Source organism: Phyllostomus hastatus, unplaced genomic scaffold, assembly GCF_019186645.2.
Source record: "Phyllostomus hastatus isolate PE091 unplaced genomic scaffold, TTU_PhHast_1.1 phas_contig_5, whole genome shotgun sequence".
NCBI classification, from domain to species: domain Eukaryota; kingdom Metazoa; phylum Chordata; class Mammalia; order Chiroptera; family Phyllostomidae; genus Phyllostomus; species Phyllostomus hastatus.
The window spans coordinates 2643007-2670698 of NW_025333897.1; the positions used below are offsets into that span (position 1 = coordinate 2643007).

The 27692-nt window shown below is 47.0% G+C and overlaps 1 protein-coding gene and 2 pseudogenes across 1 annotated transcript; 2 read left to right on the forward strand and 1 right to left on the reverse strand.

Annotated features, from left to right (window-relative positions):
* The first annotated feature begins 8061 nt into the window (after positions 1 to 8061).
* Positions 8062 to 12139, forward strand: PPP1R14A (protein phosphatase 1 regulatory inhibitor subunit 14A). Its single transcript, XM_045846827.1, has 4 exons — positions 8062 to 8423; positions 10339 to 10419; positions 10956 to 10988; positions 11919 to 12139. The coding sequence occupies exons 1-4, from the start codon at positions 8223 to 8225 to the stop codon at positions 12045 to 12047; spliced, it is 444 nt and encodes a 147-aa protein (XP_045702783.1). The 5' UTR covers positions 8062 to 8222; the 3' UTR covers positions 12048 to 12139.
* Positions 12140 to 15411: 3272 nt separating this feature from the next.
* LOC123823692 lies at positions 15412 to 17612 on the forward strand (annotated as a pseudogene).
* Positions 17613 to 24475: 6863 nt separating this feature from the next.
* LOC123823830 lies at positions 24476 to 25396 on the reverse strand (annotated as a pseudogene).
* Positions 25397 to 27692: the final 2296 nt, after the last annotated feature.

Consider the following 27692-nt stretch of genomic DNA (forward strand, 5'->3'; position numbering starts at 1 on the left):
GGTATTTGTTTGACAACAAAATGAACAAATAGGGTCTGGAGCAAGATAAGAATTCAGGCTAGCAAACTCCCAGGAAAGCTGGTGCCACATTTACCCGTTAATCAATATGTAACTTTTCCCCCTCCTATCCCATCAACTATATAAGACCTGAAAACAAAGGACACTCCCTCCACCCCACCCCTGCCCCCCAGCTCAGGCTCAGGATGCTCTCTTTCTCAGAGGCTCAGGGGACTCTTGGCTCTTGGGCCACAAAGTCTCTGGCCACCTCGCCTCAGGCTGCCCAGGGGCTTGCCACCCTGGTCTCCAGCCTCTCTTGCTTTTCTCACCCTGCTTTGCCCTGAAACTTTGCCTTTCACCCCCTACTTTACCCAGTCCTGTTCTCTTCCGTGGAAGTGAGCCACTAATAAACTGATTACATGCCACTAGATTTGCTGATATGTAATTCTTTACATGCATCAGCAAGAAGAACCAGGTCTCTCCCCTCAGCAGAGATTGGGCCTCGGGGTAGGAGCAGAGCGCACAGAAACCCTCTCCTGGAAACCTGTTGGGGGGGGGGGGTTTGCCCGCCTCACTTCAGCCTTTCTTTGAGGAAGAAGGATTTATTTTTTCCTAAGTTGTACATTCACTAAGCCCCTAGTCGGGACGTTGCTGGAAGTTCAGCATTAACCACGTCAGACTAGTCCCTGAGTCACCAGACAGGAGCAGCCCAGAGAAGTGATGACTGATGAAGGAATCTTAGGGCAGAGCGATTAGGGATGTGACGGTGATGGATGATGGGAACCCAGACAAGTTCCCCATTCAGTAGGAAAAAAGGAGAGGGCTTTCCCCCAGGACGTTATAGACTCATGAATGAACAACAGCCTCAGGCTCTACCTCCATAGGAATTTGAGATGAAGACAAATTATTTACCAGACTGGGACAGGTGTCAGGACAGTGAAGGGAAGCACAGGCAGAGTAGTCCGACCCAAAAGGAAGGAAGCCCAGAGGAAGCACTTGACCCAGCTTGGGGGCGGGAGGACCTTCCAGGAAAGGAACTGAATCTCAAAAGGAGGGTGGAGTGGGAGAGGCGTAGGAGTAGAGGAAAATAGCAAAGGAGACCTATTGAGCTGGGAAGTAGGGGAGGACCCATGAGGAGGTGGTGTGAAAATGAACACTGACAGTTACAAAGGGATGATGAACAAACATTCCAGGAATTGGGAACAGCGAAAAGCAAGCAAAAGTCCCAAGATAAGAAAGACAGCAGAGTGTAACAGGAGCCAGGCCCACTCCCACTATTTTTTAGCCTCCCTCCTGACAAAAGTAGGTTTATAGTTGTGAGTACAGGAAACAGTTTATTCTTGTATTGTTATTTATACAATAACAATTTTTGTATTATTTATTTGTATTGCAACTGTGAACCTACTTTTTTTTTTTTTTTAAGAGAGGGAAGGGAGGGAGAAAGAGAGAGAGAGAGAGAAACATCAATGTGCAGTTGCTGGGGGCCATGGCCTGCAACCCAGGCATGTGTCCTGACTGGGAATCAAACCTGCAACACTTTGGTTTGCAGCCCACACTCAATCCACTGAGCTACGCCAGCCAGGGCCGTACCTACTTTTTTTAAAAGAAGATTTTATTCACTTATTTTCAGGGAGAGGAGAAGGGTGGGAGAAAGAGAGGGAGAGAAACTTCAGTATGAGAGAGAAATGTCACACCTCCAACCAGGGACCTAGCCCAAAACCCAGGCATATGCCCTGACTGGGAATAGAACCAGCAGCCTTTTAGTTCACAGGCCAGCAGCACTCAATCCACTGAGCCGTACCAGCCAGGGCAATTGTAGACCTACTTTTGCCCACCCCTGGTGTGAAGAGCCTTAACTGGAGAAAATGGTGTTTATCTTAAACAATTAAAGCTTTATGCCAGTCATCCTCTTTACTCTTGCAGTGAGGTCCCGGGACTCCAGATCAAGAATCTGTATGTGGGCCAAAGGTCTCTCCAGCACCTGAGCGCCCCACCCCTACCCTGGACCACTAAGCCCAAGCTTGAACTGGAAGACTGAGAGGACTATAGTAAGAGGTGAGGCTGGAGAGGAGGCACAGGCCCATTCATTCATTCATCTATCCCTTCATTCAGTACATTCATTTGAGTACCCACTATGAGCCAGGTACTCCAGCATTTACAACAATGCTGGAGAAGATACAACAGTGAACAAAGCAAAATTCCCACCCTCTTAAAATGTTGGGAACAGTGATGGAACTAGTGGTGAGACTAATTTTTTTACACCTCCTCCTCTCTACCAGAAAATTACTTTTAATAATAATAATAATTTTATTTGTTTTTATATTTTCAAATTAACATTTGAATGTAAATACATTTCAATTTTAGAGATATTACTCAAATGCAATAGAATAATGTCATGTATAAATGAAAATTTGCATTTACCAAATAAAAATATCACACCTTGCAGTTCATAACATACCCTGATTCACTGTTTTAAAATTTAAACACGAAAACTCCAAAAGAATATGTAGAATGGCAGAATATTTTCTTCATCTTTATGATCTAGTGCCATCATTTTAATTTCTAATCTATTATTTAAATGCAAGAATATGTAGAATCACAGAGACTGGAGACTCAAACTGTGCCTGATACAAGCCCAGATGATTCCAAATTGCTATGAACTTATTTTCCAAATAAACCATAAAGAGGAATCTTTATTTTTAAATCTTTAAAGATTTTATTGTTTTATTTTTAGAGATGGGGAAGGAGGTCGAGAAAGAGAAGGAGGAAACATTGATCAGTTGCCTCTCGATCAGAAAGCACCCTGACCTGGGACCCAACCCCCCAGCCCAAGCATGTGCCCTGAGGGGGAATTGAACCGAGACCTTTTGCTTTGTGGGATCATGCCCAACCAACCGAACCACAATGATCAGGAGTGAATCTTTAGATGTCAGAGGTTCACTCTGGGAGTTCTCTATACAGGCCAACCTTGGAGAAGCTGCAGGTTTAGTTCCAGACCATGGCAGTAAAGTGTAAAGGAAGCTGTAATCTTTTTGCTGGTGGAGGGTCTAACCTTCAGTTTGTAAAAAATGCAACATCTGTGAGGCGCAATAAAGCAAAGTGCAAAAAACAAACACCCCCTCCCCCAAGGTATGCCTGTATTAATTTCCCTATAGAATATTGTGGCAAAAAGATGTTGGGAAGCTCCCTGTTCTGGCCCATATAATCCTCTCCCCTCAAGTGTGGGCAGCACCTGGGGCTTGATCCCAACCAACAGAATATGGCAAAGGAAGTTCTTGATCACATTACACTATACAAAGCCCAGTGTGAGTGGACTGGGGAGACTCTCCTTGCTGGCTTTGAAAGAAATACCGTATTCTACTGTGTATAATTCTACTGTGCACACTTTTTTGCCAAAATTTTTGAGGGGAAAGTAAGGTTGCGTATTACACATGGGTAGTACTAATTCCATATCTATTTAAATGTTCTTAATTCTTATTTATGCTTATGCATTAAAAGTGTAACTTTAGAAAGCAACAAGGATATCCATATGCAAAATAATACCCTGGAATACGATAATTGGTTCTGTTTCTAAATATAAATAAATAAATAATTGAATTAAAAAGTTAAAATGAAAGATTTTTTCCCCTGAAAGTTTGGGCCAAAAATGTGGATGTGCCTTAGACATGGCAAAATACGGTAATCTCCCACACTGTGAGAGGACCTGTGGAGAAGGCCACACAGCAAGGAACTGTAGGTGGCCTCAAAGAGCCAAGAGGAACCCCCTTGGACAGCCAGTGGGAAAATGCAGACCAAATCCAAGTGGTTAGAAGCAGATCTTTTCTCCAGTCAAGTCCCTGATGAGACTGTAGCCCCAGCTGGTACCTGGATTACAGACCGGTGACTCTGGAGCAGAGGGCCCAGCTAAGCCGTGACTGAACTGGTCCATAGAAACTATGCGATAATAAGTGTGTGTAGTCACTGATTGTGCAGCAATAAAAAATGAATATAAATACAATGTTTACTAAAAGATAGAGTAATAAAAATATGTAATTTGAAGCTTAGCTGTGTATTGTTAAAACTCTGTAGTAATTGTTTCATAAGTAGACCAACAAAAGATTTTTTTCCTGGGGGTGGGACAATCATTTTAGCACTGATATTGTATAGAATTGTCAGTGCTTGGTACAGTAAAAGCTTGGCCAGCTCTGGCTGGGTAGTTCAGTTGGTTAGAGTATTGTCCTGATGTGCCAGGGTTTCAGGTTCAATCCCTGGTCAGGGCTCATGTAAGACTCAGCCAGTGGGTGCGTGGATGGGTGGAATGGCAGGTTGATGTTTCTCTCTCTCTCTCTCTCCCCCTCTCCTTCCTTTCCCCCTCCTCTATTCTCTCTCTAATACATAAATATAAAATAATGAATAAATAATACATTAAAAAATAAATGTTGCCAACTTTTGATCAGTTTTATTATTATGTTCAAATTCTCTACAGACAGTATATCACTTTTTTTTAAGAACTACTTTTTAGTCCTAGCTGGTGTGGCTCAGTAGATTGAGTGCCAGCCTGTGAACCAAAGGGTCGCTGGTTTGATTCCCAAACTAGGGCACATGCCTGGGTTGTGGGCCAGGTTCCAGAAGGGGCGCACAAGAGGCAACCACACATTGATGTTTCTCTCCCTCTCTTTCTTCCTTCCTTCCCCTCTCTAAAAATAAATAAATAAAATCTTAAAAGAAAGAATTACCTTTTAAAAGATTTTATTTATTTATTTTTTAGAGAGGAGAAAGGAGGGAGAAAAAGAGGGAAAGAAATATCAATGTGTGATTGCCTCTCACGCACCCCGCTGTGGACCTGACCCGGAATCCAGGCATGTACCCTAGACTGGGAATGGGACTAGTGACCCTTTGATTTGTAGGCTGGCACTCAATCCGCTGAGCCACACCAGCCAGGACAGTACAACACTTTTTGCCTGACCCAAGGTGGACCACTCCTACAGCCCTTCCTTTGGGATAGCACTAGTTGGAAAACAGACAATAAGTAAAATGAGTAAAGGTAGGGTAGTTAGGGAATACTGCACTCAACAATTGACATTTGAGGAAGATGAAGGAGTGAACCCTGTTGGTATTACTCTGGGGAAGAGCTTTCCTGACAGAGGGAACTGCCAGTGCAAAGCTGCTAAGATGGGGCCACGCCTGGAGCTCTGAGTGTAAACTCAGGAACGTGGCCTTTAGCCTCAGGGCAATGAGGAGCTATGGGCAGTTTTTGTTTTTAACATAACAGTTTTATTGAGATATAACACACCATGCAGTTCACCTTTTTAAAGTGTGCAATTCAATGGTTTTTACTGCATTTATGGAGTTGTACAACTATCACTACAATCAATTTAGAAAATTTCATTATCCTCAAAAGAAACCCCAGACCGTGGAGCAGTCACTGCCCCGCCGTCAGTTCTCTCAGCCCCCAGCAACCTCCATCTATTTTCTGTACATGGATTTTCCTATTCTTAACATTTTATATGAGTCACACAACATGTAGCCTTTTGTGTCTGGCTTCTTTAATGTGTTTCCAAGTTTCATCCATGTTGTAGCAAGTGTTTGTACTTAACTTCTTTTTATTCATAAATACCGTTCCATTGTATGGTTATACCACTTTTATTTATTCATTCATCAGTTTGGCTGGGTTGTTTCTACCTTTTGGCTGCTATGAACATTCATATACACATTTTTTGTGGTATTTCATTGTGGTTCTGATTTGCATTTTTCTGATAACTGGTAATGTTGAACATCTTTTAATGTGCTTATTGTCTTTTGTTGTTTTTAAAGATTTTATTTATTCAGTTTTAGAGAGAGTGGGAAAAAGGCATAAAGAGAGGGAAAAAACCATCAATGTGAGAGAGAAACATCGACAGGGTGCCTCTTGCATGTGCCCCCACTGGGGACTGAACCCATGCCCAGGTGTGTGCCCAGACCAGGAATCGAACTGGCGACACTTTGCTCTGCAGGACAGTGGCCAACCAGCTGAGCCACACTAGTCAGGGCAATGTGCCTATTGTCTTTTACATATTTTTCTTAGAGAAATGTCTATTCAGATCTTTTGTCCATTTTAACTGGGTTATTGAGCTGCATGACTTTATTTATTTTAGGTGCAAGTGCCCTATCAGATATATGATCTGCAATATTTTCTTTTCACTTTCTTGATGATGTAAGAAATGTCCAAACCTATGGAGAATTTTTATAAGGTTTTATTTCAGCCAAACTAACAACATATGCCGGGAACAAGATTTCAAATGCTCTGGAAAGTAACAGTTTTGCAGTTTCTTTTATGTATTTGAAATTAAGCAGGGAAGATTACAGGAAGGCGGGAGAAAGCAAGGTGGGGGTCAGATTACAGGAGAGGTTATGGAGGGAGGGGTCTGCAAGGGTGGACAGGTATCAGGAGGAGGGTTCTGAAAAGGTGTATTTCAAAGGTACGTTAAGCTAGATGCACAGAAACAATGGACAAGGCTTGCATAAGGCAAAGATAAACCTTTTCCTAAAAAGTTACAGGCCTCCTCTGATAGGTGTGGGTTAGTAGGTTGGGTGTCCTCCTCGCAAAGCCAAAGTTTGCTGGTTTGATTCCTGGTCCGGGCACATGCCTGGGTTGCAGGTTTGGTCCCTGGTCGGGGCACAACTGATCGATGTTTCTCTCTCACATCAATATTCCTCTCCCTTTTCCTCCCCCTCTTTCTAAAAAATAAATAAATAAATAACATCTTTTAAAAAATAAAATAAATAGAGAGTTATAAGTCTGGGCCTGACTACTCACCATGACCTGCCCAGTTAGGAATTTAATTTTAGATCACTTTGTGAGGTCACTTTCCATAAAAGACCTTTTTTTTTGTTTTTAGTCCACAGTATTATAAAAAAAGCACAAGCAACAAACGAAAAAAAAAAGAGAAATTGGGTATCATCTGTGGACGAAATAAAGCAACCTCACAGGGTAATCTGATCATAAATTCCTAGCTGGGCAGGTCATTGTGGGTAGAGAGACTCAGGCCTGTAACTTTTTAGTAAAAGGTTTACCTTGGCCTTAAGCCCTGTCCATTGTTTCTGTGTGTGAAGGTTAACACACCTTTGAAATAAATTTAATCACCCTCTCGAGAGAACATGTGATCTTAACTCTGTAATCCAGTCCCAACATTGCTTTCTCTCACCTTCATGTAATCTTCCTCAGTTCCCTCCTTAATCTTAAATACATGAAAGAAGCTGCAAAACTGTTATTCTCTGAAGCATTTTGAGATCTTGCTCCCTGACATATGTCCTCAGTGTGGCTCAAACTCATAAAAATTTTCTACAGGTTTGAGTGTGTGTTTTTTTTTTTTTATGTTGACAATACTAAGAAATTATTGCCAAGTTATGGGTAGTTTTAAGCAGAGGAAGGACATGGCCAAATTTAAATTTTAAAGTATTATTCTTACGGCCTATGATTAGAAGTGGGAACACCTGTGAAGTAAGGAAATTTTCTGGTCACCCTTGTCAAAACTACAACCCCACCCTCACTCTCTTTGTCTTTTTCTGCTTCCTACTTCTGCATAGAACTTATGATGTTTTAAAAAGCTGAATAATATACTGTACATACTTGTGCTTTCTGCCTGTCTCCACCAAAACAAGAATGTCAACTCCATGAGGGCTGGGCTTTTTTGTTTGTTTGTTTGTTTTTGTTTTTCCCCTCCTGCTCTATCCTCAGTGCCTAGAACAGTGCCTGCTATACAGCAGAACTCAATGAATATTTGTAGAGTGAATGAATAAATGGCGAATAAATGCAATGCTCAGATGAATGAATAAATGAAACAACTAACAAATGATGTATTGAGTACCATGGCTTGATGTTCCATGGCAAAGAAAGGTGGCATGGTGGCTCCTGTTCCGTTTCTTGCAACCGCCAGAGGGCGCGGACAGGCCGGTTCTCTGAAGCTTGTCCTGGACCCCGCCCCCTGGATCCAGTCCCCTGGAGCCCCAGACAACCAGCCTGGCTTGGGGCTCCCGGACCCCGCCCATACCTGAGCCCTGCCCAGCAGCAGGCTTCACACCCGAGCAGCAGTCAGTCCTCGTGCTGGAAGCTGGGAAACTGAGGCCCAGGGCATCTGGGGCGGGGCCGGCCCCCCTGCGAGCCCGAGCCCCCGCCCTCGGCCAGCCCCGCCCCGCCCCGTAAGAGGCCCCCCTAGACGCGAGGCGAAGGCGTACTGCGCTGCGCTGGGGCCCGGGGCCAGGACGCGATGGCAGCTCAGCGGCTGGGCAAGCGAGTGCTGAGCAAGCTGCAGGCTCCTTCGCGGGCCCGAGGACCGGGGGGCAGCCCCGGGGGGTTGCAAAAACGACACGCGCGTGTCACAGTCAAGTATGACCGGCGGGAGCTGCAGCGGCGGCTGGACGTGGAGAAGTGGATCGACGGGCGCTTGGAGGAGCTGTACCGTGGCAGGGTGAGATGGGGAGGGGTGCGGGTGCGGGGACATAGGGGAGGCCCTGGGCATCCTAAGTCCTTGGAGTCTTTGGTTGCTTGTGCTCACTGTTGCACATGCACACCCAGGGGTCAGGCACTTATTAGACTCTTTGGTTTTGCCATCCACCCTCGGTGGCGTTCTGCTTGTGGACACAGAGACACACACTGGAGTCATCAGACGTGCTCAAACATCTGAGGAGGACCATCTGGGGGGTGAGGAGGCAAAGTTGGGGAATCGGAGTAGCCCTAGCTAGAGAAAGGGGGGGAGGGGATGTCTTAAAGCCAAACATAGGCATGGTGACTGAGGAGACACAACCATACAGAGATGCATAGGAAAGGAAGCAACAGCATTCACAGACGTGCACAGTGACAAGCTACAGCCACAGGCACACATCACAACTACACCCCCACAAAAGGACTCTAGTTATAGCTCTTCCTAGATACACACCAGTACAAGCTGTAGCGACTCACAGCACAGGCTACCACAGCTGATACCATATTCCCTTAAGGCAAAAGCAATGACCACATGACATGTGCTGCAGCCACTCAGACCTAACACGATAGAAATGCTAGTTACACCCAAACAGAAAACAGTGTAAGCTGTAGGTACGTATGGGCAAACAATGGCAGAAACTGCAGCTCCCCAGGCACACAGGGTATAACCTACAGCCTCAAACATTGACGTGTAGGCTACAGACACACACATTTCACTGGAGTCTCTGACTGAAGTCATTCTTTTTAAACAACACACACAATGCTGTGGAATATAGTCCCGGGTCACAGCAGTGCACAGACACGTAGGAGGCAGAAACCCTGAGCACAGTGTGAAGGCGGTAGAAGCTGTGGCCCCTCGGAGTGACGCGGGGTTCCTCTGTTCTCAGACACACGTGGGTCTGTACAGAGGGTCAGACAAGTCCGGTCGCTAGTGGTAGGTGGCATCCTGTGAGACCACCCTCTGGCAGTGGCACCAGGGCTGCCTGTGACACCTGAGGATGAGCAAAACACAGTGAAGCCAGAATCACACACCTCACACATGCAGGACCGCAGGTGCCTGTGCAGGCCACGCACACGATGCCACATACCTCTGCATCCTCATGTTGGCTTGGGCCTGTGGCACAGAGACACCCACTAACAGACACTCTATACCTTTGCTGAATGCCGGGCCACCCAGGCCTGAAGGCTGCACTAAAGTTAGCAAAACTTTGGCTGGGGGAGGAAGAAATCTGGGGTCTCTTGAGATCTCTTGTCAGACAGCTGGGCTCTGTCCCCTGCATGGATACTGAGCCAGCCTGAGTGGTTCTCTGGCCCGAGAGGCCATACTAGGAATCCCCTTCTTACTCACTTAAAGGCGAGCTCATGGCTTATCCCACCCACCTTGGGGGGCCTTGGTGGTCATCTCCTCATCTCCAAGGACACCAGGAGTTGCACTTTGGCCCCCTGTGGCTCCTTTCTGTCCCCTGGGGCAAGGGGCCAACCCTAGCAGCCTCTGGCCCACTGCTCCCCTCCTCTGTACCTAGCTCTTAGACTTTTCCTTGAAAGGGCAGAGCCAGCCCCTCTGCAGAATCCCAGAATCTCACATTCCAAAACTCGACCAGGCCTGTTTGCCTCTGTGAGAGCCGGGGCCAAGCAGAGAGACCCATGCCAGCCCTGAGGTCCCCAGGGCCCAAGCATTCCAGTTGGTATAAGCCCTGGGCCTCTGTCAACCCATCTGTCACTCCTCCCCCCAACACCCAGATGTCCCGCCGGCGGTGCTGTCCCTGACTGCCACACTATTGCTCCAGAACCCGCCAGCTGGGCCCTGGGGCCCTGGGGCCCTGGTGCTCCTGCAGAGCCCCTGGACAAAGCCTGGGAGGGAGGGGAAAGGGCCCCTGACCAGCCCTCCTTCTCCGCCTTAGGAGGCAGACATGCCCGATGAAGTCAACATTGATGAGTTGTTGGACTTAGAGAGTGAAGAGGACAGACGCCGTAAAATCCAGGTAGGTGGAAGGGAAGGCTGCCCCCCAGTCCTTCACCTCGCCCCTCCCTGACAGCCACAATGATGGTTACCAGGTGTGTGGAGCACTTACCGAGTGCCAGGCACGATTTCAGTCGATTTACACTTATTGACTTATGTTATCCTCACAAAACCCTATGAAGTAGGCACTAGTCTCCATTTTCCAGACGAGGAACAGGAGCATCTGAGAGATGTCGTCACTTGCCCAAGGTCACACAGCTCAGAAGGGGCAGAGCTGGGAGTCAAAGCCCGGCAGTCTGGCTTCCATGGCCTGTGCTCTCCGAGAGGCAAGAAATTCCGTTTGACCTTCTCGCCTGCTCTGGACCTAGAGTTTCTTGACTCAGCCTGGCCCCCAGTTATTTCATGGGGCCCTCAGATGGTGTTCCTCCCCTGAAGCCAGCTGGGAAGTCCACCTTGGAGTCTGACTTCATAGTCTTGTTGTTTGAGGCTTTGCTGGTAAGGGAAGGGGCTCGAGGGGTGGAGGCATTGTCAATCATTTACTGTTTACCTTTTTTTTAGGAGCTCCTGAAATCTTGCACCAACCCCACAGAGGTGAGTGTTCCCTTCCCCCGCACAGGCCCTGTTCTGGCCCCCTGTGCCCTGATCGGGGAGGGGTCTCTGGGGAGCAGGGGAGAGCTGGCCAGGCCCGGGACCTGCGGAAGGAGCTCTGGGGAGCCCTTTTCTCTCTCCAGTGGTGTCTTTTATCTTCCTCCCTCCTAGTCTCCTCTCTCCCCATCTGCCACTGGGCCTCCATTATCTCCTCCCTGCTGAGACGCTCCCCCATCTGTCTCCTATTTCTGCCTCTGCTGGGCTCTGTCTGCCGGTGCTGCTGCTCTCTCCCCTGTGCTGCCTCCTTCACCCTCGGGCTCTGTTCCCTACCTCAGGGAGGGCCCCCCACCCTTCCAGGCCCTGAAGCTGAGCAGGCCCAGCCCCTCCCACTTCCTTCCCTGCTTTAAAAGGGAAAAATATTCATGTTTCTCCAACTAGCTCTGGGCTGCCTGAGGGACAGACGTCATTGTGTGTCTGTCCACCCTGGAGGCTCAGGCCTCTGTCCCTGGGGACCCTCCTGGTGATCTCTTGGCCTGGGAGACATGCTAGATGTCTCTCTGTGGCTCTGTTTCTCGGTCCCTTTGTCTCTCCCTCTGACTCTATCTCTGCATCTCTCTCTGTATCTCTGTCTCTGTGTCCCGGTCTCTGCCTCTCTCTCTCCACCCCCACCACCCTGCCTCTCTTCCTGTCTTTGTCTCCATCTCTCTTATTCTTTGTATCTCTTTCTCCCTTTTGCTCTCTCCCATCTCTGTCTCTCTTTCTTCCCCCTCAGTCTTCTCTGTGTTTATAGCCTCTCCCGCTCCCTAACTGCACCTTCACCCTGCCTCACTGACCAGGAAGCAGGAGGAGGGGCCCAGGTCAGAGGGGTTGGGCTGGGCTGGGCAGGGAGCCCACCCCTCCCTGTGTTCTCAGCACCCTCCTCCCTGTCTTCAGGACTTCATCCAGGAGCTGCTGGTGAAGCTGCGAGGCCTCCACAAGCAACCAGGCCTCCGCCAGCCCAGCCCTTCCAGTGACCGCAGCCTGAGCCCCCTCCAGGACCGGGCCCGGACCTCGCTGCCTTGACCCTCTCTCACCTCTGTAGCCCCGCTGGCCACCTCTCCCAGAGCCCCCTGGCCTGTTTATAAGTAGTATTTAATGGTTCTGTAACAATAACACCAAGCGCCTGTTTTTCCTCTCCCTGATCACTCTGGGCTTCCCCCAGCTCCACCCCCCAAATCTCCTCTCTCCCGCTGGGCAGGCGCAGCTGGCCCTGACAGATGGAGAACCATTCCTCTTGGGCCAGAGAGCGTGAGAACAGGCCCTGCTGACCTTGCACCCTTGGACTCACATCCTGTTCTCACCTTCCCTGCCCCCTACCCGGGCCTTGGCCCCCAGCTAGCACGGCCCCAGTGTACTACTGGTGGCACTCAGGTCCCATGGGAATGACAGCCTGTGGTCCTTGGGCCACAGGAGATGCACAGGACCAAATATTTCCGAAATCACCACAACATAAGAACATTCATCATTCTATGAATTGTACTGGCCACTGACCATTGGAATTGAGGCCACAAAGATGAGCAGAACATGGTCCCTGGCATCAGGTGCTCATACACTGGTAGGGAGAAGGGCCTGTGTGCAGAGGATCAGAACACAGTGCTGAATGGTCCCAGACACCTGGGAGCCCAGGGAGGGGGAGGAGCCATTCACTCTCGGGGTGGTGAAAATATTTTGGAGGGCTTCCTGAAGAAAGGGATATGGAGGCAGGGCTTTGAAGAATTCATGGGCGTTTGTGTGAAAGGGACACCCATAGCTGAAGACTCTGAACTTGTGGCTAAAGGGACTGGCCTCGATGCTGAACCAGGGAAGATATCGGATATTGGCTGGGCCCTCCACTGATCAGTATGGGGAAGTCTCCCAGCACTCGATCAGGAAAGCCCCTGGGCTGGGACATGGGGGGCCTGAAGTATCCTAGGGGAGGGACTGGGCATCAGAAGTGGGTATTTACCAAAAACTGGAAGGTTTTTCAGTATTTTAACAGCGGGTCTAGTTGTACCAGTGGTCTCAGTTGGGTGGCCAGGAGGTGGAGTGCAGCTGGGGTTGCACCAAGGACCAGCAGGGCCAGAGCGAGGGTGTCTCCCCCACTGCCCCAGAACAAAGCCTCTACTGACTGAAGTGGGGGCCCCAGCCCCAGTTCCCACTTGGGGCTGCTCAGCCTCCTGGCCAGGGCCAAGCACCCATCCTGTCCCCGGGGGTCTGTACTTCCCTCTGGCAGGAAGGGAAGGTGCCCTGGAGGAGTGGAGCATGCTGTGGTACCCAGCTTGTCCAACCCTTGGGCCAGTCGCCTGGCCATCCCTGCACAGATGGGCCTCAGGCTTCCAGTGCCCGCTTCCCTCCGCACAAATGGGTGGAGACTGGAGACATCCCATCCTCTGGCACTTGAGCACCGAGGCCCAGCTCCCAGGACAGCCCCCTAGGCCTATGGAGTCCTGGACTTCCCTCTCACAGAACCTGTTTTTGGTTCCTCATCTTTGTGGAGGCGGTAGGTGCTCAAACCCAGGTTCTAAAATTGTGGGTGTGCCTCTTGGTTTCCTCATCAGGAAAATGAGGACTTCACAGATGAGGAAACTGGGGCCCAGATTAGTGATGTCATTTGCCAAAGTTTCACAGCTGGGAAGTGGCACTGGACTTCAGTTTCAGGCATTATGACTCCAGAGCCCAACTACTTAATTCCTATACTACAGTGCTCCTATAAGCCATAGAAATGATATTCTTCAGTGGTAGGAAGAGGTTGACTGATTCATACTAAAGTGTTAGTGACTTCTCACAGCCCTCTGAGAGGGCATCTAAAGGGCAGTACAACTTGACTGTAAACCAGGCTACAACAAAAGGGTTGGGAAGTAGCATACTCTAGTGGGTAAGAATCGGCATTCAAATGCCATTTGTCCTACTTCTTAGCTGTGTGATATTGAGCAAGGTCACTTAATCTTTCTGTGCCTCAGTTTCCACATCTGTAGAACTAAGAGAATTACAATAGTACCTACCTTCCAGGGTTGTTGTAAGGCTTAAATGCACGGATCATAGACCATAGACTAGTGCCAGGCACATAAGCATTGTTCTCAACCTTATTGTAGGGAGGGAGGAGCTGGATCATTAGCTCCTATGGCCACCCTACCTGGCCAGAAAGTTGTCCCTTGGGAACACCAACACACAGATCCTGTGACATGGAAAAGCCCAAAGGACACGGTATACCCGACCTGCCACCCTCACCTCCTCACCAGGCTCTCTGCCTCCGAAGGCTTGCAGTCTGTGTCCCACTCAGCAGCCCGAAGACGCTTTTTCGCACTCCTACCTTAGCATCAGTCCACCTGCTCTCTTCTCTGTCCTCCGGAGGTCACCGTTTTTATTTTCTTTCTATCATTCCAGTATTTTTTTTCTTTTTAAAATTTTATTTTTTAGAGGGAGAGGAATGGAGAGAAAAAGAGAGAGAGAAATATCAATTGGCTGCCTCCTGCTGGCACCCTGACGGGAGACCGAACCCACAATCCGGGCATGTGACCTGACCGGGAATACAACCTGTGACCTTTTGCTTTGCGGGATGGCACCCAACCAACTGAGCCATGCCTGTCATGGCTCTGGGCTCTTTCATACCACAGCCCTCCACGGGGTTCCCCTGGTTGCAGAGCAGAAGCCAAGGTCTTCCCCTCCATGCTCCTCCCCATCACCGTTCCGCATTGGTCCCTGCCCTCTCTCTTGCCTGCGCTGGCCACTCCACCTGTCCGGCTCTTGCCCTCCAGGACCCAGGGACGCCTTCCCTCTGCACAGAGCACTCTTCTCTGAGTTCCTTATTCTCATTTAGCTGTAGTCCCAGAGAGGTGCCATTGAGCCTCTCATGGAAGGCGCCACACTCAGTCCCTACCATGACGCGCTGCTTTATATTTGACATAGAATTTATCACACCCTAAAATGATCATTTTGTCTTCTATCTACACTCCCCTACCTTTAGAATATTAACTCCTCACTTGCCTTGAGCTTGGCTATGTTCCTGATGTCTGCAACAGTGCCTGGCACACAGCCCCAATGACAGTGCCCCCTGGTGGCCGCCGCCGTACACTAACCCTCGTGTAGAAGTGAGGCCTCAGCGCCCCCTCGTGGCTGTGCGAGTGTTTTTATTGCTACACTCTAAGGTCAGTTACTCCAGGGGTGGTCAGCACACCATTAAAAGGGCAGGCTCTGAGGAAGCTACTACAAAGCACTCGCCTATCCTTATCTTTTAAAAACGATTTTATTTATTTTTAGGCAGAGGGAAGGGAGAGAGAGAAACATCAATTTGTTATTCCATTTATACATTCATTGGGTGATTCTTATGTGAGCACCGACCAGGGATCAAATCCACAAGTTTCGTGCATATCATGACGATGCTCTAACCAACTGAGGTACCCAGCCATGGATGAAGATATTTGATCTCTTAACCACTAAGAGCCTTGACAGCAAGGTGAACATTATACCAGTGATTGTCAACGCTGATGAAATTTCTGAAACCTAATTACAGAAATATAAGGTGAAACTCATGAGTGAATTGGTTGGCAATGTTGTCCAGATACACCCATTCCCAGCAGGTGATAAAACTACTGTAACAATCAATGCTTCAGGGAATAGACACTTGCCATTTGCTGATGTAGAAAGTATGGATGAGTAAGAAGTGGGAACTCCCCAGTACCCTTGGGGTGCTGTACAACTGGAAAATGAAAACCACCGTGACTTTGTAAAGCTCTAGGAAATGCTCATTTGTACTATCACCCTATGGTCTTTGGTGCCAATTCAATGCCAATAGGAATCCTCAATTTGGGGGGCAGGAAAGAAGGAAACTTTATTCAGTGGAAAACAGCTCAGTGTGATACAGCACGGTTCTGAAAACAGCATGGCTGTGGGACAGCTCAACTGTGATACAGCATGGCTGTGAAAACAACGCAGTTGTGAGTTTGCCCTGGGACCAGGTCCCTCTCCAGCTAGACAGCACTACACTGGTCTGCTTTGCCCTGCTCTGGTCTGCTCCAAGGAGACAGCTGGTGTTTTAGCTTGCAGGGCAGGGGGTTGTAAGGTGGGGGGGAAGGAGAAAGGGGGGGCAATAGAGACAACAGCATTTGGTGGAAAGGAAAAGTGTGCTCTCAGAGACAGAGGGGAACTGACTTATGTAGAAAAAAGTCCCCACCCCATCCCTGGTTGGTCTGTCCTCATACAAATGAAGACTGCAAATCCTCAAAGTTTGATTGCTCCAGAAAGCACTGTCTTGATTGGTCAGAATAGAGTTGCTCTGATTGGCTGATTGGTTGGTGAAGAAGATGGTGGAGGTGTGGATACAGCTACATAGTTCTGATTGGATGGAAAATGCCTCAGTCCTGTTGGTTGAAACAGGATTCCTTTATTACAAGGGCTGGCTCAGCCAGCAGAAACAGTGCAGGCAGCTCAGTGCAGAGGCAGGCGGTTCAGTGCAGGCTTCTCTCTGCAGTGCAAGTTGCAGGACAGGCCCCTTTGTAGAAATGGATGCTAGGCTCTGTTTTTTAAAAATTTGAGGAGTTAGCCACCAGGGACCCTTCTTAGTTGGCATCTTCTTTCTCAGGGCCCACAGTAAAAACATGGGGGATCTGTGAGGACAGACCCACACTAGGCACTGTGAACTTCAAACGTTACAAAACAGAGGAGATGGGTTTTACTGATGTGGGCCCAGAGAATAATCCCCTCAGTCTTTTTTATTTTTTAATCATTACCTGAGGGTATGTTTATTGATTTTGGGTGGGGGGTGGGGTGGAGTGAGAGAGAAATGAACATTAGTCGGCAGCCTCCATTGCACCTCGACCAGGGAGTTGCACCCTCACCCGGGACACAACCCACAACCCAGAGATGCTCCCTGGCAGACAGAGAACCAGACCCACGACATTCTGATGTACGGGACCTGCTCCAACCAACCGAGCCACCTGCCCAGGGCAAACTGCTCAATCCTTAAGAGACTTGCAAAGCCAAAAGACATGAGTTTTCTCTCTGATACACACAGCGATAAGGCAGGTCCGGTGAGGACACAGCAAGGAGGTGGTGCTCTAGAGCCAGGAAGAAAGGACTCACCAGAAACCAGCTCTGATGGTGACTTGACCTTTGATGTTTAGCCTCCAAAACTGTGAAAAAACATGTTTCTATTGTGTAAGCCAAAAACAAAAACAAAAGACATGGATTTTACGGTGAACGTCAGAGGAAGAAGAAAAGAAGCCGCTGTTTGTGCAGTGGGTGCAGGAGAAAGTGGCTATACTGGAAGAAGCTGAAAGAGAGGTACAGGCAGAATCTGAGCACCCCAGAAGAGTTCACCAGAAGAAAGAAGGAACCTCGAAGGAAAGGGAAGACCTTGGGAGGAAGAAATAATCTCTTTCTCTAGAAAGAAAGCTACCAGAACCAGATCTTTATGGCAACGGGAGGCAACCCGAAGAAGGGCGAGGACAGTAAGAACTCCAATTTTATGTAAAACAAAGTTTCCAGATCACAGAAGGTCATCACAGGCAAAGGATATAAAATGCTAGAAGCATGGTGTGAATTTCTTGCTGTTTGTATTTATTTGCTCAATCATATTCTGTATCTGGCAAATGGCCACAGTAATCGCCATTTATAACATACTTCTAAGCATGGGGTCTGCACATGACCCAGAGTGGATGATGGCATTTCTATATTCATTGTTGCTGCATGTTTTCCGAGTTGCTAGTTTGTCATGACTGTGCATGGTTTCTCCCGCTGCCCCCTTCCTGTCGCTCCGCAGTGCGTTATACCCGAGCAGGAGCAGCGTCAGCGCCACAGAACTCGCAGGGCTGAACTGCAGCGAGGCTGCCAGGCTGCATTTACATTCCAGGATGAACCTTTTTTTTCTGCATACTGAAGGTAACATTTTGGGAATATACTTTAAAAGGTACTGTATACTGGAAACTGTAAGCTTTCTATAGTTTTTTTAGAACTTAAAAAAAGGTTTTTAAGGTTTATTTTATTCTCATTCAAGAGACGGGGAAGGGAGAGACAGACAGACAGAAACAGCGGTCACCTGCCCCTGCATGCTCCCCAAGTGAGGATCGATCCCGCAACCAGGGGATGTGACTGAGGATCGAGCAGGTGACCTTCCTGTTTCCGGACGGTGCTCCAGCCCACTGAGCCATGCTGGCCAGGGCAGAAGTTTAAAATGTTTGATGGAGTTATCCAACTAGTAACTAGTAAGCTTTTGTACCAAATTTTATATAATGTGATGGCCTTCTATACTTCAGTACACCTTATTGTGGCTGATGTATTAGAATAATGAAACAAAATATGTCTAAAAGTAAAAACATCTAGGTATATAAACACTTTTTCTAGTGATAAGTACCTTTGGACCTGGGTATTATCACAGTATTTTCATTAGGTTGTGTAACATACTTGTTGCTTAAAACTCTCTCTTACAGGGAAAAAAATAGTAAGGTTGAATTATCTTATTAAACCTTTATATGTATACATGTGTGTATATGTATATATTTTAAAGATTTTATTTATTTATTTTTAGATAGAGGGGAAGGGAGGAGAAAGGGAGGGAGAGAAGCATCAATGTGTAGTTGCCTCTCCTGCGTCCCCTACTGGGGACCTGACCCACAACTCAGGCATGTACCCTGACTGGGAATTGAACCTGCAACCCTTTGGTTCACAGGCTAGCGCTCAATCCACTGAGCCACACCAGTCAGGGCTAAACATAGTTTTAAAGAAAATAACTATGAACTTCTGAATATTAGAGATATAAAAATTTAGATAATTCATATTGTAAGGGATATTTGAATTCAGTGCCTTGGTATTCTCAGAACAATTAATTACTTCCTTAACAGTCATAGGTATATATTTTTTCATTTTGTGTACTTGAGTATTCTAAATGAAGCTGATATTTACCCTTTTTTAAAAATTTAAACTTTATTGTATTTTTCCCATTACCATTTAGTCCCCTTATATCACCCTCCCCCCAGACATTTACTCTTGACAAATAAAATATATCTACATATCTATTTACTAAAGTGTGCTTAAATTACTTCAAGTTTTCTTTTTACAAACTGTCATTTTAGGACATGTTTTTTATCAAAATTAGTTTATTTAACTATATGTTCAAATTGTTTTGAGACAGGTATGTTACCAGTATTTTTTGCACAACAAAATGTTTAACTTAGCTCATGTCAGGTTCTGAACAGTGTGTTGTTTTTTTTTTTACGAAGTCATGTGAGTGCAAATAAAACCTTCCGTTTTGTAGCACACACAAAAGAAATGGAAACATGTTAGTCTTGTCCTGAAGGCCCACCAGTAGAGCAAGTTTCAGGAAAAATGTGTAAAAGTACACTTTTCTTGAGATAATAGAAAAAGGTAGCTAGTTAAGAACAAAACAATAGTTTAAATAACGTCGATAGTCACAAAATGTCTAGTTTCTGCTTTTTGCTTTAAAGATAACATCATTGTTGCTCAATTATGAGATATTTTCCAGAATCTTGGTTCCTCAGCCTGTTTAGATCACCAGACCACAGTAACAGAGACACCAGACAAGACGAGGTCAGGAACTGAATTAACCAGACTAAGAAAAACCAGTTAAAGTTGCACAAAAACTAACCAATTAGTTTCATCCTTGGCCCTTAATCCCTAAACCTCAATTTCTGTCTTTAAAAAAACCTCGATTAAAAAATCTCTGGGAGGCAGCCGACCGAGGGCGTTCCTGTCCGGGCTGCGGCGGTGTGGGGGCGGGGCGGACAGCGAGGGCGCCCAGTGGGGGTGCCCTCCCGGGGCACTGCCGCCCCTGCGGACCACCGAGACCTCCAGAGTAACACCGCAGTGCCCAGTGGCCCCCACGTGGGCGATGCGCTGAGGCCTTGCTTTCCCATCACCCTTGTCTAGGCGGTGATGTACGTCCAGAAGGAAAAGCGGGTGGACCAGCTTCGCCATCACCTGCTCCCCACCTGCAGCCACCACCCGCTGAGGAGGTGCAGGAGGCTGAGCTGAAGCTACTTTGCCCTGGGCGACCTGAAGGTTTGTCGAGGCTGACAGGTGCTACAGACACCCTCGTCCTGATCCTCAGAACCATGGGGTCCTGCCCTGCGCCCCCTCCTGCTTGCTCTCACCCAGCTCCCACCGAGGGCACTGGGTCTCCATGCCTCCTCCCACCCATCGCTGCCCCTCAGGCCTTTAGTCCTTTGTTGGCTGAGCCTACGGTTCTCCCAGGCACTATTGGGAGCTTTTTCCTTTTGGGGCCCTTTCCGTGGGCCTCATCTTTCTTTTACCCTGCTTGGCTTGGCTTTGGAGTTCTTTTCATGGTGACAGGGCCTGATGTATGATATTCGGTGTATATATTTTATAAATAAAATGTTAAACAAACAAACGACCTTTGGGCAATTCCGATTTTGAGCACTAGCTCCTGTTCTTAGGGGTGGAACTATTCCAATAGAACAGAGTATTTTCTTCCTTGCACCGCAGTGCCTGTTTTCACGGGTTTGCTGTGCGCGTGCGCATGGACGCTCCTTGGTTTCTGTAACATTTCTGCTGACAAATCTGGTGTCATCATTGTCTTTATCCCTCTGTCTTTTTCTCTGGCTGCTTTTAAGAGTTTCATCTCTCGCTCTGTTTTTTAAAAAAGAGTTTTGTTTTTGTCACTGGTTTTGAACAATTTATTTTGCAATTTGGTGTAATTTTTGTTCATGTTTTCTGTGCTTAAGTTTTGTTAACTCCTTAGATCTGTGGACTTACAGGTTTCATCAAATTTGGACATTTTTGCCATCACTTCTTCAAATATTCTTGTGTTCCTCTCCCTTTTTTTGAGTTCTCATATTAACCATGTATGAGGCTGCTTAAAATCGCCCCACAGCTCAGTGTTGCTCACTGCTTTTTTTTATGCATGTTTCACTTTGGACAGTTTCTGCTGCTGCGTGTTTAAGATTCAGTAATCTCTTTATCTGCAACGTGTACCTTCATCGAGGGTATTTTTCTCTATATCCTCTGTCATTTTTATCTGTAGACACTCAGTTTGGGGCCTTTAAAAATATCTTACACATTTCTAGTTAACTTTTTGAACATATGGAATACAGTTGTGGTACTTGTTTTAATGCCCTTGTTGATAATTCTAATGTCCATGTCAGCTTTGGGTCAGTTTCAATTATTGGCTAATTTCATCATCAGTTATGTTTCCCTGCTTCTTTGATTTTGAATGCTCGGTGATCTTTGATTTTAATGCTTGGATGCTGAATAGTTTTGCATTCTTATAAATCTGCTGAGGTTGGTTCTGGCTTGTTAATTTACATGGAAGCAGTTCGATGCTTTTGGCTTTTCAGTTATGTTTTTTAGGTGGGTTCTGAGCAGCGCTCCTTCTAGGGTTAACTGTTCCCTACCACTGAGGCAAGACCTTCTTGCCCAGTGCCCCATGAAGGAGAAATCTTTCTGGTCTGGCTGGTGGGGACAGGCCCTATTCTCATCCTTTAAGACGGCCCTTATCCCTCCACCCAAGTAGCTTCCTCACATGTGTTGATTGGCACCCTGCTGAATACTCAAGGGCCTTCTGCAGACCTCTGGGCTCTTCCTGTGCAGCTCTCTCCTCCCCAGGTCTCTGTCCTGCAAACTCTTGCCCCTTGCTCTCCACAGACTCTCAGCTCTATCTTTTCTGAACTCAGGGAGTCAGTTGGACTTGTTGTTGGGGAAAGAAATCTTTTTCCCTCTACCTTTCCAGATTCTCCAGCTGGAAAATCAGACACACAAAGACAGATTAACAAGAGAAAAACAAACAAGCTTGGTAACTTGCTTCACAGACGCACACAGGAGAACTTGAGTAACTCAAAGGAGCGCTCAGAACTCAGGTGTATGTAGCATCTTAACAGAAAAATCAAACTTTAGAGAAGTGAGAAGACAAGAGAAGGTGACTTTGAGTTTTCAGTGCAGCAGATTGTGGTAAGCTGAATACATGGGGGAACTAATGGAACCAAAGGGTTAACTAATAAGGCTTGTGGTGTGGGTTCCTCTGGTGGGGTGATAAGAGTCTTCAGTTGTCTGGGACTAACTTCTGTTATTCCTGGTAGAGAGGAGTGTGGGGACACTCATCTTTACAAATCTGTCCTACTTATAGGCAAACTGGGGAGGGCAGATAGGTTTTCTGGCATCTGCTTCTCCTCAACTGCCATTTAGTTCAAAATGATCCTGTGCCATAGTGGAGTGTTTTCGGGTGGAGATTCTGCCAGACCCCCCCAACCTGCCGCTCCCTTCCCTGCCTCACACCCTGGTCATGGTCTCCGGGCAGCACCTGGACAACCAGAAAGCTCACTTCACTTGTTTGCCATTCTCAGGGGTCACTCTCCTTTATTGCCTGATATTGTGTATCTCCTAGACCATATTTGATATATTTTGTCTGTTTTTATTGTTCCACCTGTCTCAGGCAGTAAGACAAATCCAATTCCACCTTGGCCAGAAGCAGAAGTCTCTGCAGAACTTCCTTTATTTCTATTTTGTTTTTTCTACCACCATGAAAAAAGTGTATTTATGAAAATCTGAAGCAATACAAAACTCAGAAGCCTCACTTAGGTGAAACAAATATGGATATGATACTAAACAACTCTAGTTTTTCCATAAATTGAATAAGATTTAAGTTTGACAGCATAGTCGTTCTTAAAAAGCAGCCATCCTCAAACTTCAATATGGCCTTGTATATTGTTAAATAAGGAAGGCTAGAATGAGCTCCAGAGTTCTGTTCTTAAGAATATGTTGAGTGAGCCCTGGCTGGTGTGGCTCAGTGGATTAAGCACCTGCCTTCGAATCAAAGGGTAGCTGGTTCAATTCCCAGTCAGGGCACATGCCTGGGTTGTGGGCCAGGTCCCTAGCTGAGGGTACCTCAGGGGCAGTCACACATTGGTGTTTCTCTCCCTCTCTTTCTCCCTCCCTTCTCCTCTTTCTCAAAGTAAATAAATAAAACCTTTTTAAAAAACCTAAAATAATACTCTTAAAAGAAAGAGTGCATTGAGTGAGATGGCAATTATAGGAAATGATCTGAATAAAGGTGCATAAATTTGAAAAAAAACATTTCACATGATTAAAATATTGATGCAGGACCCAACCCACATGGTCCACAGTTTCATTAAGACGACTAGATTCTCTAGATGATGAGGAGGTGGCTACCATCAGGTAAGTGCTTTTGCTTAGAAGAGGATTGCAGTTCTCTTAATATTTGAGTCAGCAGGGGGTACTTGACATTAAAAATCTAGGTCAAGAATCTATAGGATGGGAGGAGGAATCTATAGGATGGGTCTCGTCAGAAAATGGATGTATAGGAACTTAGGTTAAAACCATTTTGAAGAATTTGTGAGCTTTAAGGTAATAACATCTTTTCAGAGATTGTAGCATGTAAAGAACCCACCGACACTACATATTATGAACAACATCTTTTGACTAAAGTGGGAAAAATAGTATAAAAATATTTACTAAAAAAGTTTAGAATAAAGACATTTTTACAGGATGTTAAACTATTCACCTGCATCTGTGATGAGGATTGAGTCACCAAAATCTGTGCTTTCTTCTTTCATTCTTGTTCATGTTTCTTCCATTGCTCCTCCCTGGTCTAGAGACAAGGCTGCTTGTCAGTTTTCCTGTGGAAGCTGAAGCTGTCCACATGCTCATTCAGAGATTTATTTGTCCCCATGGTTTCAGTTCCCTTTCGTGAGGCTCATAGTGGAGGGTCTGAGACAAACTTAACTGGAGAGCAAACACTAGCTTCCTATTGGACACGGGAGTCTGGGCTGCTTTGGCTGTCGACTTGCGGGGGTAATGACTACAGCAGAACCCCATTTTGTGGCCTTGAACTCATTGGTCCCAGTCACAGCCTGGCCTTTTGGGTGTTCCTAGATATGGTCACATGCAGAGACTTTCTGGCCAGAGTCATAGTCAACACTTATACTCATTATCTTTTTTTGTTTTTTCAAAGATTTTATGTATTTATCTTTAGAGAGAGGGAGAGAGAGGAAGAGAAACATCAGTGTGAGAGAGAAAAATCAATTGGTTGTCTCTTGCAGGTGCCCTGACGGGGTGCCAAACTGAAATCTAGGCATGTGCCCTAAGTGGGAATGGAACTAGCGACCTTGTGCTTCGTGTTTGCCCCACCAACTGAGCCACACCAGTCAGGGCTATAGTTGTCATCTTTAGTAGCAGCTGAAAACCTGATATTTATTTAATTGCAGAGTGAATGGAGCACTTGATGGACCCCTTTGCACACGAGGTGCTCGAGCTGCAGCGTCCTGGGCTCTGCCTGGAGAGCGCCACTGGCTTGTGGGAGTATAAGCTGTAGAGAGTCCTTGGAGACCATCTGGAGTTGCCACCCCTTCCTTAGGGACTGCTTCTTCAGCTCATTAAGTAAATTGTTCAAAATGTTTCTCTTTTCTCTTAACATATTGACCAACGGTCTCCATTATTTTTTATCCTCACCAGAGGACATGCTCACTGATCCTTGAGAGAGGAGAAGGAGGGAGAGAACGGGGCAAACATTGATGTGAGAGAGAAGCATCTATCAACTGCCCCTTGCATGTGCCTCAACGGGGGCCGGACCTGCGACCCAGGCATGAGCCCCAGCCTGGAATTGAACTCACGACCCTTCAGTTTACTGGACAACGCTCCAACCAACTGAGCCACATCAGCCAGGGCTGGACTCCATTTTCTTAAAATAAGCCTCAAGAAGCTTCTTAAAGTTTGGAATTGTGCTTGCAATTCTATTTTTTTCCCCCAGATTTGGCTAACCCACCTGTATTGATAGACTCTTCTTTTCCGGAAGGTACCTTTGGATCTTTGTGACCACCTACTCACTTTTTCCTGAGGACACAGCATTCTCATATCTTTGGCTCTCATCTGGTGGAGAGGGAACTTGTGCAACAGTTCTGAAAGCCTGGTTTCCTTGCTTTTCTTGATTCTGGAACTCAGTGAGATCACTTGTTTTTTTCTCTCTGAATGATCCTCTGGGAGTCAGGATTCCCGCGGACAGTCCTGCACCTTCCCCTTGTGTCTGTGACGTGGCCAGTGGCTCCCTCTCCACGTGTTCCTGGCTGCTAATCTGTACTGTGGTTTCATCAGAAGAGGATGCAGACATTTGACTTTCATCTTGATTTTCATTTTTTCTTGCTTCCTGTTTCAGTTGGGCTTTCAAGTCTTTTAGCAACTTCTCAGCCCTCAGGTTAGGTCAAAGGCCCAAACTCATGGCCAAATTCTGCATGTCACTGTACTTGAAGGAGTCCAGCTCTTCCGGGGAGAGGACAGGCATTGTGATCTGCAATTCAGGCGATGATGCAGAGTCTCCTCCAGCCCCCGCTGCACCGGTCACATCTCTGTCACCTTCTGCAGAACTTATTTTAAATGTGCATTTATTGTTTGTCTCCACCCTCTCCAATATCAGCTCCAGGAAGGCAAGGATGTTTATCTGCTTCCACCACCCCCCGCCCCGCCCCCAGATTCCCAGTCCTTAAATCAGTGTCTGACACATGGTAGGTACTTGATAAGTATTCATAGAATAGATGAATGAATGAATGGAGTCCTGTTATTATTATTCCATTTTATTGATGAGGAAATTAGGGCACAGAGGGGTCAGTCACCTACTAAGACAGTCAAACTCAAGCAATCTTGAAACAGTGCAGAGTGAGAGGTCCCCAGAGAAATTCCCTGCAGCCAATGGTTGGCAGATGGGGGTTGGGGGACAGGTTTAAGATACTCTGCATATATATCTATGGTAACTTGATAGCTAGTTAATAGCTACTGCCCCAGGGCAAAAGGTGTAGTGACTTTCAGAATGTATCCTGACTTGTGACTTAGCCAGGGAGGCAGTCCCCTGCGTCACTGAGTCATGCTTGCCCTGGCTAGAGGTGGCAGCTGTTAGAAGGTAGAACATACGGGAAACCAGCAAGTGTAGCTCAATGTGGGAGGAACCGCATAGGAGGTCAAGTAGGACACTCTGGATCAGGATTCAAAAGAAAGGCAGGCAGCCATGAGGTGGGAGACCCATGATGTAGCAGCTAGGCAGTTTGCAGGAGAGACAGTCTGCTATGGGGGAAAGCCACTTGGACAAAGTAAGGAAAAGGAAGGAGGAGGAGCAGTCATGAGGAAGGAGCCATGAGGCAGAAGGGAATTCAGCCATGCTGCCTGTAATGATGTAGCAGGCATGCAGTTCATAGTCAGGATTCCACCGTGCAGCCTGGTGTAGAAAGGAAGGAGGCACTGCTGCTCTGTTGGTGCCCACTCCACTGACTCCGAGGCCACCAAGGACCCTGCCTTGCCAGATGCTGACCTGCTGTCTTGCAGACCTGCACTCTGGACTCTTGGCACTCGGTGAGGCAGGAGATAGGAAGGAGGAAACTCCAGAGGTGCCCCAGGGCTAAGATAAAGGACACTGATACAGAACACAGACTCTGTTCTAAGACAGGTTGTTCCTGCTTTCTGGAAAAGCGCTGAACCATGGTGTCTCATGAATGCATCTGCACAGAAGATGCTACACGCATCCCTGCTTCATTATAGTAGCATTATAATAAGTTAACATGCAACCCCCTTCTCCAGCGGCCAGTCAAGGAAAATCATGGGAGACCACATGTGCAGTAGTTTTAAAGTAATACAACTACTTGTGCATGTGCAATAAAAGCTCACCAAAACTAGCCAGGAAATATCCACCCTACAAGAATTGAATCCCTCCAGCCTCTGAGGTCAATCTCCGCTCAGAGTTGGCCCACTTCCATGTCCTGTGGAGTGTACTATGGCTTGATAAATCTGCTCTCTCTCTTTCTGCTATAAACTCCATGTGTGTTTGGTTCAATTCTTTGTCCACGATTACCAAGAACCTTGTTGCCTGTGCCCACCTATGACAGTTTTTGACGAGCCAGCTAGGAGAAGAAGCTGGGGTGGTAAGCCCCCTTTGCTGCTTTGACACCCAGGGATGCCCCTTTCCATTGCTGTCTATTCTGTTTCGGTGAGTCTGATGTTCTGCGACAGAGGTGTTCTGTCGCAGAACATCAGAGGTCAGCTGCTAAATTATGGGCATGGGTTGGGCAGTTAAAAGCCACAAGAGCACTCGCTGCTTGAAGACACCTGTGATAGGATAACCGGGATGCAGAACAGGGTTAGCCTTACCCCCGCCAGGTGCAAGAAAACATCTGCACACCGGTCAGGCACACTGTGAAAACCACCTGACACTGCCCCACCTGTGGCCACTCCCTCATAGGCCTCGTCTGACCTTCCATTCAGGACATCAGTCACCACCTCGCCTGTGCTATGACTTCCTTTCTCAGTCTCCTCATCAGGCCCACAGAGAGTCTTTTATGCTTGTCCTCCCCAGCTGACTTTGGCCTTTACACCTGCACCTGTACCCCACTTGCCTTTTGTGTAGAAAGCATTCCTGCTGCCTTTGTACCCGGAATATCTATCACAGGGTCACTAATAGTCCCATCACTAAGTATAGTTGCAGGAATGGGTCACTCGCACCTTTGGCCTGTATATACCATCATTGTAAGCAGCAACATCACCCAGAGCCACTTAACAGGTGCCTGCAGGTCATTTGTTACCAATATGGCCATGTGGAGCCACTCTTACCCAATTAATTGGATTTGGAATTCTCAGGTGGTTTACTTGCCCCTGTAGGGGTATTTTACTTTGCTCTCTCGGTCCATCATCCTGCTATGAAATTCACCTCCAGTATGAAGTGAGAGCCTT

What these genes read in the sequence shown, in the direction of transcription:
- PPP1R14A (XM_045846827.1), top strand. Translation starts at nt 8,223, where the DNA reads ATGGCAGCTCAGCGGCTGGGCAAGCGAGTGCTGAGCAAGCTGCAGGCT. An exon ending in AGGAGCTGTACCGTGGCAGG is followed by an intron (nt 8,424 to 10,338) that starts GTGAGATGGGGA and finishes TCTCCGCCTTAG; the next exon opens with GAGGCAGACATGCCCGATGA. An exon ending in CTTGCACCAACCCCACAGAG is followed by an intron (nt 10,989 to 11,918) that starts GTGAGTGTTCCC and finishes CCCTGTCTTCAG; the next exon opens with GACTTCATCCAGGAGCTGCT.